This window comes from Chroicocephalus ridibundus, chromosome 2 (assembly GCF_963924245.1).
Source record: "Chroicocephalus ridibundus chromosome 2, bChrRid1.1, whole genome shotgun sequence".
Taxonomy (NCBI): Eukaryota; Metazoa; Chordata; class Aves; order Charadriiformes; family Laridae; genus Chroicocephalus; species Chroicocephalus ridibundus.
Genome location: NC_086285.1, coordinates 23,140,804 through 23,150,056, shown reverse-complemented (window position 1 = coordinate 23,150,056; position 9,253 = coordinate 23,140,804). Strand labels below are relative to the sequence as shown.

Sequence of the window (9,253 nt, the reverse complement as noted above, 5' to 3'; positions counted from 1 at the left end):
AAATGAATAGTTCATCCTGAGATGTAACAAATATTTGCTAAATTTTCTATTTATTTTAGAAACATGACAACTGCTAAAACAAAATTGTACAGTCATTGAAGCACTGGAACTGTTCAGATTTCTATTGAGATGTCTCTTTAGAAAACAAAATGGGCTTACCCATGACTAAGTTTAAGACATACGATAGTGTTTTCACAGATGAATGTTTTTGCAGCCTGTAACACACAGATTCCTGACAATCCTTACACTCCTCCTATGAGGGTCAGTAAGAGGTGAGACAAAAAAGCCTGCAGGCAGGAGCAGGGAAGGATGCACCTCCACTGTAAAATTCTGAGTGCATGTGTCAAAAATATATTCAAACCCACTGCGTTAAACAAACGGTATTTTAGTAACTTCACAGCTACACAGGTTTCTTCATGAGTGTAACAAATTCCTAGATTAACTCAGATAAAAACAAGCTTATGTAGGTAAGACATTCTGTAAGGCAAGCACAAAGCTTCAAAAATGACTGCATAAATATGACACCACCAAATATGACATCCTTTCCCTCAGTGGAGTTTCTCAAGTTTGAAGGAATGCAACCACATCATCTCACTCAGATAACAAAATGTATTTCAGATGTGCAGAATAAGTGAGCTACAAAACCAGATTCTGGAAAACTCCTTCCATTTCCAGAGCCGTCTTCCAGATTTCACTCATTTACCTTTCAGCCGCTTTTGTAATCACATCTCATTGCTGTGAAAATGCTTAAGCTTAGGTTGCGAAGTGCAGCACTGATGCAGGCCACAAAGCACTTACGATTAGCAGACTGCTCGGAAAAGGAAGCAACGTGATCACCAAGTGAGGTCAAGCAGGTGCAACCCAACAGACGTCAGTAAACGAGTCTATGAATGATAAACTGATGGGATAAGCAGCAGCCACTCAATTTAGCTGCGCTGGTATTACAGGGTTAGCAGGGGCAAAATACAGAAATATGTATTTACAACTCTGAAATCTGTCCTTTCAAACTAGCTCCTTCACAAACAGCTCTAATTAGCAAACAGATTTCAGACTTCACAATCACACTCAATTAAAATTCACTGTCAACATGTAACAGGCTGTATTGCTATATTAGTTTTAGATGCAGCTAGATAACTTACAACTTACACTTTAATACTGCTTGCTTATAAGTGGCATATAAATCATTAAAACGTTTTACAGATTAAGGAATTGAAAACTAATTGTTAATAGTAATATTTTGCTAATATTATTATAGTGAGGCAAAATGAACAGAATATTTAGATGGTTTAGCAGAAAGAAATCACAATTTATACATAAAATTGACCTCCTTTGTTTTAATTTCAATATTTGGATCATATTAGACAGCAACAGATCTTCCAATTATCATATTTCTCCCAAGACCACACAGGTACTAGTTATTGATCTGGCTGATAAACATACACAATAACCACTGCGTAAATAGGAAAGTATGGTTCATAACAGTGTCAAAAATACACTTGCTTTTTGTAGTTTAGTAGTATGCACAGCCTAAAGTTAACCTAGTATTTTTTGCCATGACAGTACTGTAAGAGACCAGGTAAAGATAGAGGCCAAGCTCATCCTTCTCTAGAGCCTAGTCCAGAGCTCTTTTAGGAGAATCAATTTCCACTTCTCTTTTATACCTGGAACAGCCCAAGAAATCTAGAAGTACCTGGGGAATAAGACAGGCTGAAGTAGGTCAGCCCAAGCTTTTCCCGGTTTAACAGTCCAGAAGCAGCATGCAATCAAGACTGAAGAAGAAATACACAAGGAGTCAGCATAACTATGGCACAAAATAACAAAGGACTTTTTCAGGACTAGGGCAGATGAGAATAGCTGCAGTATCTCCACAGCAACTCTGTTCTCTATAGTCTCTAGCTTCTCCTGTATTACCAAGCCTAGATGCAATACACCATGATTGTTCCTATGTGATCCTACATGAAAAACAAGCAAACAAACAAGCAAACAAGAAACGGTCTTTTTCAGGATTGGCAGCTTTGACAACTTACTGCTCTGGTGCACAGGAACTATGATCAATCTACGAGATCCTTCAGTTTTGTGACACATCTGCTCCCTAATGGATGCTTACTAAGTATAATCTCTCCTTTTTCTCCCTCAAGCTGCTTTTTCTCTGGATACCAATATAATATTACCTGCAAGGAAAAATAACAACTAGAAAATATGCTTCTTTAGAAGGCTTTCAGTTTTCCCACAATTTTCTCTATTATTTCAGAGATACTAAACTCACAAGACTTGATGATTAAACAAAACATTTGGTCCAGCTCTATGAGATGGTGTAGCTGTGGCACTCTGGATGGCCATATGCAGTGGTTTCATCCCAACACCCACTCCTAACCCTAGTACTACTATCAAGTGGGAAGAAATCTTCAGAAGAAGCGCATATAGTTTTTCTCCAGTTCTTATGCCATAGGAACGTAAAAACGGAGCTTTAGAATTTCTTTTGTCTTATGTGTTGGTCTTTGGTAAGGAGCAAGATCTTATCCTGAATAATATAAGTGAGAACAGAAACATTGCAAGTTAATGTCAGGGTTGTGATAATCTTGAAATATTTTTATTCAACTGCAACTAAACAAATAATTCCAGACAGATACAGTTGGGTTCCAGAAACCTGCAAGTTTTAAGAGAGGATGAGGTAACCATAAACCAAGGATGACACTGTCTCTCCTTAAAAAGCATATACAAAATACTGAATTTAATAGTTTAATTAGCTATAAGAAAAAAAAAAAATCAAAATTTCAGGTCATACACTGATATTTACAGATGAAGACATTTTACATGCAGAACTTGGTCTTTGCACTTACTTAAAAGAGCTTTTACATTTACAGCCTTTTTATACTGTACTGAGAAGATAGTTTTAATATAAAATAAACTAGTCATCCATTTTCATTGAAGTATATGTAAATACTGCTCTTTTTCATTTTGCAAACTAAAAAGGACATTAAAATAAAGCAATTAAGTCCCGGAAACTTACATTTAAATAAAATACCTCTACAGTACAAATCCACCATAAAAGCAAGGTATTAAAAATATATATGTTCAGCAGAATATCTGCACAGATATTTTGGTAAGCTATGATTTTTGTTCAGCTGCCATCGGCTTTCTCTTGACAGATGGAAGTATTTTCTGTCACCAGTCCATACTCATCAGATTCAGGTTCTAAATTATCCAAGTAGAACAGAGATCAACTTTGCCACCACGTGTACGTTGAGGCTGTTTCCCAGAAGACGGTAGCATTGCTTTATTGTTACTTTGTCAGGAAAGCCTAAAACAAAAAACATATAGTGCAACATCGTTAGTCTGGGTTTTAGTCTACTCCTTTTTCAGTGAACAGTTCTTCATGCATTTATCTCAGATTGCAGCATGGTTCACTCCCTCAAAAAAAAAAAAAAATCACAAAGTTACAAAAATAATTCCCAACCAGTTCATTGTATTTTTATCAGTCCTTCCATTAGCAGTACTGCCATCTCTAAAGCTTAACAACAAGCCTCAAAACATTGCTCTACTGTAGATCTAATGCCAATCTACCGTCTCTTCATATGGCTCAAAACACCCAGCAGTCTCAAGGAGGGGCAGTAGCACCTAAAGCACTGCACAACTGCTACTCTAGAGAATATCCACAGAGGAAGATGGCCCCAGCAGAAATAAAGTGATGATTCTGCAGAGAGACTAAATCTCATTTCTCAATAAGCTTTATATTGTACTTCACATCTGAGCCCCTCTAACCAGTCGAGGTAAATCAAACAAGTTTTGCAGTGCAGTACACCACCAGTACAGACTAATGCGCAAGGCTTATTCAGTAAGTGATCAAGCAGATGAACAGTTTTCCATGTAATTCAATGCTGACCCTGTCAAATGCCCTCAGAAATACAGACAGCATCTGAAATGTCCTTCACATGGTGAGCGCATGGACTGGCAGAAAGAAGGAAGGCCCAGAAAACTGGCCCAGGTATTGTGAAAGGGTTGTGTTGTGTATTGAATGCACAAATGTGACCAAGCTTCTGAGAATGAAGACGCTGACAACAGCCAGCCGGTCTGCTGTAACTTACTCTACCTGTGCACTAAAGTACATTTGCTTCAATTTGAGTGAAAGACAAACAGCAGGGGTGATTCAACCATTTGGGTCCTTTGCTAAACCATCGAAACTTGATCACATTCAATTACTTGATCATTCCCTAAGAAGAAAACCTAGCTTTGAGTGCAAATAGCGATATATACGTTCCGAAATTTTCACAGCACTTCAGAAAAATCCTCTTCCAGGGATTGCTCAGGAGAGAACATGGTTGGGCAGTTGCTGAGCCAAGGGTGGAAAGCCAAGGAGGAGGTGTCTGGGAGGAGTTGTTCCATCCTTCTCTGCCAGTTATTAATGCCTCAAATGTAGAGACTGCTTTGGTAAACACATCTTCTGCCAGCTCCATCCACTCTGCCCAGCCTTCTGGCATGCATATCTGGGCAACCGTTCTTCTCTCTTTGGAACAATCACTCGTGCTCCCACACACTTCCTTAGATGGAGTTTTCACATAAAAATAAATACACATTTATGCGTGCACACACATGTGCACATGCACTTATCGCCCAAGAAGCTTACCTGTATCCTGAAAATTTCAAAGGTTCTCCTTCTGCATTTTGGCAACTGAAAGCCTGAATTAATTGTCAGGGCTCACTGTTTCCTTTATCCCAAGCCTCCTCCATCTGCATGTTAAAATTATCTTGCACCTTCTTGGCTCAAGAGTAGCCTACATCAGGACAGATTTAACAACTCATAGTATGCTGGCACTTGCTGCACAGCTCTCACCACATCATTTAGGTCATGCATGTTATTTGATGACGTCATGGCCTCGGCAACATGCACTACCACATTGTGCTGGCTTTCTACTAGGCTGCCATTTGTTTCCTAATAGCTTACATACATCACTAACAGGAGAAATGGAAAAGGCATCCTGACATCACCCTCATGAAAGCAGGTCGCAGGTGCAAGAATGCTCTGATCACTATTAATGATATTGCTGCGGGACTCACAGCAGCGGCTAAGAAGAATGACTGCAGTATTTCATTGATTTATAGTGCAATTACTATTTATACATTTAGATGTTAAAAGCACAATAAATCTGTTAATGTTAAGAACTAACAATAATTTTAACTCTGGATCTCACATATTAGAAAAGGCCATCAATTTGTTAAAATACAGAACCATTTAGACACAATCATGTTTCTTCTGATAATACTGCAGCTGCAGCTAGTAACAGCATCTGTTACAAAGCTTCCTGACATTCTCTTTATTTCATTTTCAGCGTATAATTTTCTCATTCTTTAGCTTCTTAGACCAACAACATATTTGCAGTGGGTACATCTCCAGACTTTCTGTTGTTGAAAATTTGAGTCCAACTGTTGCTGTCACTACAGAACACAGGAGCAGCGAAACTATAGCACATTTCCCACTGGAAATACCACACTTCACAATAATGACTTGAAATTTAACATGGGAGAAATGCTGTCAGGGAAACACCCTTTGCTGTAGCCATAAATACAGCAACTTTCAAAAAAACCCCATATCTTGCAAATCCTCAAAAGAAGCTTAGATTATAGTACCTAAATTCACCAGACATTTCAATCAGCCTAGAGCTGAGTAACACTAAGTACAAAGTGGGAAATGCCTTAGATTAAACAGAAAGGAAAGAAATGTCAGCCTTGTGACTCAGCGCAGTGGGAAAAGCTTGTTGTGCCTATGAATCAGGAGTATATGTGAGAGGAAGCCACTGGATGGGAGAGGCTTGTTTCATGTGTTGTGGAAGTTGGAAAAGTGAGGCAGGGAACTGCAAGAACCATAAAGAAGGTCCCATGATTAAGGCAGAAGGGTGCTGCCCTCTGAGACGTGGAATCTGTCCCTGTCCCTCCATCTGCAGTTCCCAGGTGACAGAAGACAAGTTTGCTAAATGAGCGCTGTGTAGATGCTGTCCTGGTTTGAGGTAAAATGGAACCAACTTTCTGTTCAGTAATTTTACTTCTTAGCTAGGCCTCTTCTAACTCTCTGAAACTAACAGCATATTGTGCCAAAAACTGTTCGTTCTCAGAGTGATGATAAGACCAATATTTACAGTTTGTACCAAGGAATGGTATGCAGAGAGACTCTTGCTTAAACTTATTGCTATAACAACCAAAGTCAGATAATTTCGTTATTTGCCCCACTGGAGGGTCAGAAATGGAAAAGCATAGAGAGGTCCCACCTGCAGGGAGGATCGGACAGGACAGGTGACCCAAAATTGACCAACAGGGGTATTCCATCCCATCTGCCCCATGCTCAGTATAAAAGCTGAGGGATCAAAGGGTCAGCTCTCTTTTCTTCAATGGCTGACGTCCGAGGAGGACCCTGTCTGTTCATCTGCCTTTGATCCTGATCTGTGTGTTCCTGACTCCAGCTCTGGAATCCAGTTCCCACCCGTCGCCGAGTCCAGTCTGGGACTTCCCCCATGCCTGACGGTGACATCATCCTGGGAGCTTAATACAGTGTGGTATATACTGTATCTATTTTATTATTTCCTTTTTATTTTATTATTAATATTTCATTGAAGTAGTTCAGTTTTTTCTAAACTTATGTATCTCTCTATCTCTCCTCCTCCTCTCTGTCGCCGGCCATTAGCCAATTTGGCCAAAACCACAACAGATGCTGACGACCTGGATGCTGCTCAAATTCAGAAGCCTGACTTGTCTTGAGAATTCAGTTCTGGTTTGTGAAAATACTGAAGCTCACAGCTGTTCCTGAAGATGAGCTCTGAACAGAGAAAGCATGTCACCATTCTAAGCACTATGAAATAGTAAAGGTCAGGTTTTGCAAACTTATCACCCTAAATTAATGGGGTCTGCCAAACATAAATTTCTCCATTGTCTCGGTTCTCCCTCTGTAAAATACAAGCAGTATTAACCCTACTACACCTCTTGGCGATGTTGCAAAGACTGATTTAGCATTTGGAAAACACAAGCTGTACTTAAAAATTTAAAAAAAGAAAGAAAACGGGCAATTCTGTGCTCAAAAGGGAGCTTGAACAGCATGATAAACTCATACAAGCCAAATCCAGCCATGTTAAGCTTAAGTTTCTTTACATCAGCCTATATCAGCCTACCTTTCTGTGCTAAGAAAAAAGCTGTCTACAAAACACCCCCAAATCTTCTAAAGGAGAGAGGCTATGAAAGAATCCTGCATGTTGTCATGTTAACTCATTGAAGCACAGTGCTGCAAACACTCTTAAACAAGTAAGCTTAGTGATGGCAACTCTAACATTTGACTTTTCAACCTCGATAATGTTCCTTGAATGTAGTAATTTTGAATATAACTGTAAGCAATAAATAAGAAAGCAACCAAAACTGCAAAAGAAAGAAATACATAAGTTATTAGCACTCCTCAGAACTCTAAGTCACTGAGGAAGTCGAAGAAAAATACAACAAATTACTCAAGATCAGTGGCATCTTCTACGGATGCTCGTGTTGCTGAGAGACAGTACATAGATACGACGTGACGGCAGCAGGCGAAGCTCCTTAGCAGGCAGTAACAGCTACACTTTCCTGCCTGCCTTTCTCTAGAAGGGGAACTCTGGTGAATGTTTCAGGCTTAGTTCTGGTTGACCTTTGTCCAATGTACTGGTATTGCTGAGTCTTGTTCCTTGACTCCCTCTCCTCCACAAAAACAGTCAGAAAATGAAGTAACTGACCAAGGGCTAGGACTGCCTCTTCTAGAAAACAGAGATGACTTAAAAGATCACTAACTGAAGAGTTTGGTTACTCCTGAACAAAGAAGTATCTGTATCTTCTAAAATTCCCTTTCTGTCAGCAGCTGCAAATGTGTGGAAGGGAGAAAGCAAGCAGCTCAAGCACTGAGAACCGCTAACAGCCCTCCTAAACTGGCAAGATACGTTGCCTTACCACAGTTGTGAGTAATGTTGGCTGCTGATTAAATAGTTTCAACTTTAAACAAAGGTATTCCTTCTTTGCCATTCAATAAGAGAGCATTTTTCATGCCAAAACTTTTTTCTTAGTTTATGAAGATAAACCTAACCACAGAAGCTGGCTCTTATAAAATATAAAAAGCTAGTGGAAACTCAGAAATTCAGAGTTAGTTAAATAACCAGAATCAATCATAAGAATTGAGTGGTCCAAAAAGAAAAAAAACAAAACAACCAAAATAAAACCCGTGGATTTAGTCCCCAGTAAAAAGGCTACATTGGCATTTTTGAAGAATGATGTAGAAATGTGTACTATGCAGCACATACCAAATTCCAGAGGGAATCCATGAAGATTTGCTATTTCTCTTGGGGTAAAATACCTCAGTTTTAGTGTTGACAATTTCATAAGCTTCTCTTCTTCTGGTAACTCCTCAATGTGTTTAAACACTGATTCAAGCTATGAAGAATATCCAAAACAAAAGATATCACTGATGCAGGCCAAATAAGTAAAATTTAACACTCATATCTTAACAGAATATTTCTTTGATTATCACAGTGCCAAAGACGACAACGTGTTTTACCTGAAAGTATGATTGGTGTTGTATTTTTGCAGCCAATATCTCAACACATGGACTTGCAAGAAAGAAATCAATGTTGCCATGAGGACATTCATTATTTCTTCCTCCAGTTACAAGCTATACCAATACTTAATTAGGCAATCAAAGAACTATAAACATTTGTTAATAATAGGATAGTGACTTAATATAACTCCATAGCAGACCATGCACACAAATTAAGCTGTATGGATGCAGCTGTTTTAATACATCCGCTTTGAGATTATCCTGAATTCCAAAGCTGCATTCTTCTTATGCTTAGAAATGCCATATAATATTAGCGAACAGCACAGAAGTGCACGAGGAGGTGCTTGTGTACAAAACAGGCTTTGTGAAAAGTATCTTTGAATGATCATTCACCAATACATTTATTTTTACCTTCCCCAGTGCCAAAATACCACTTTGTGATGAACTTAATATTAATAGTAGAACTTTTCAAAATACTGTGTCTTCCCAGACAAATAATACTTTTGAAATTCAAACATGTTAAACATTTGACAATATTTACTGGATCATCTGTGCACAAAAAATGGCCCTAGATTCGCAACACGGTACTGTAGTTTATCAATAGAATTAATCATTTTTAATGTTTTCACATATCCCTCTGAAACCTCTGCATGACACTACAGATAATAAAATAATAGCAACTCCACTGAGAGGGGAACACAT

At 38.7% G+C, this 9,253-nt stretch overlaps 1 protein-coding gene across 10 annotated transcripts in view; it reads right to left on the bottom strand.

The window, feature by feature from the left end:
- TRDMT1 (tRNA aspartic acid methyltransferase 1) overlaps positions 1-9,253 on the bottom strand; it is a 46,044-nt gene continuing 36,791 nt past the window's right edge. For 4 of the 10 annotated variants that reach the window (XM_063324735.1, XM_063324738.1, XM_063324737.1 and 1 more), the window contains 2 exons: positions 8,298-8,427; positions 3-3,301 (listed from right to left, as the gene is read on the bottom strand). In XM_063324735.1, the coding sequence (XP_063180805.1) occupies positions 3,201-3,301; positions 8,298-8,427 (231 nt within the window). In that variant the 3' untranslated portion in view covers positions 3-3,200. Of the gene's footprint in view, positions 3,302-4,624; positions 4,773-8,297; positions 8,428-8,551; positions 8,604-9,253 lie in introns of those variants that run through there. The other 6 variants (XM_063324741.1, XM_063324736.1, XR_010069818.1 and 3 more) reach the window with 5 other exon arrangements.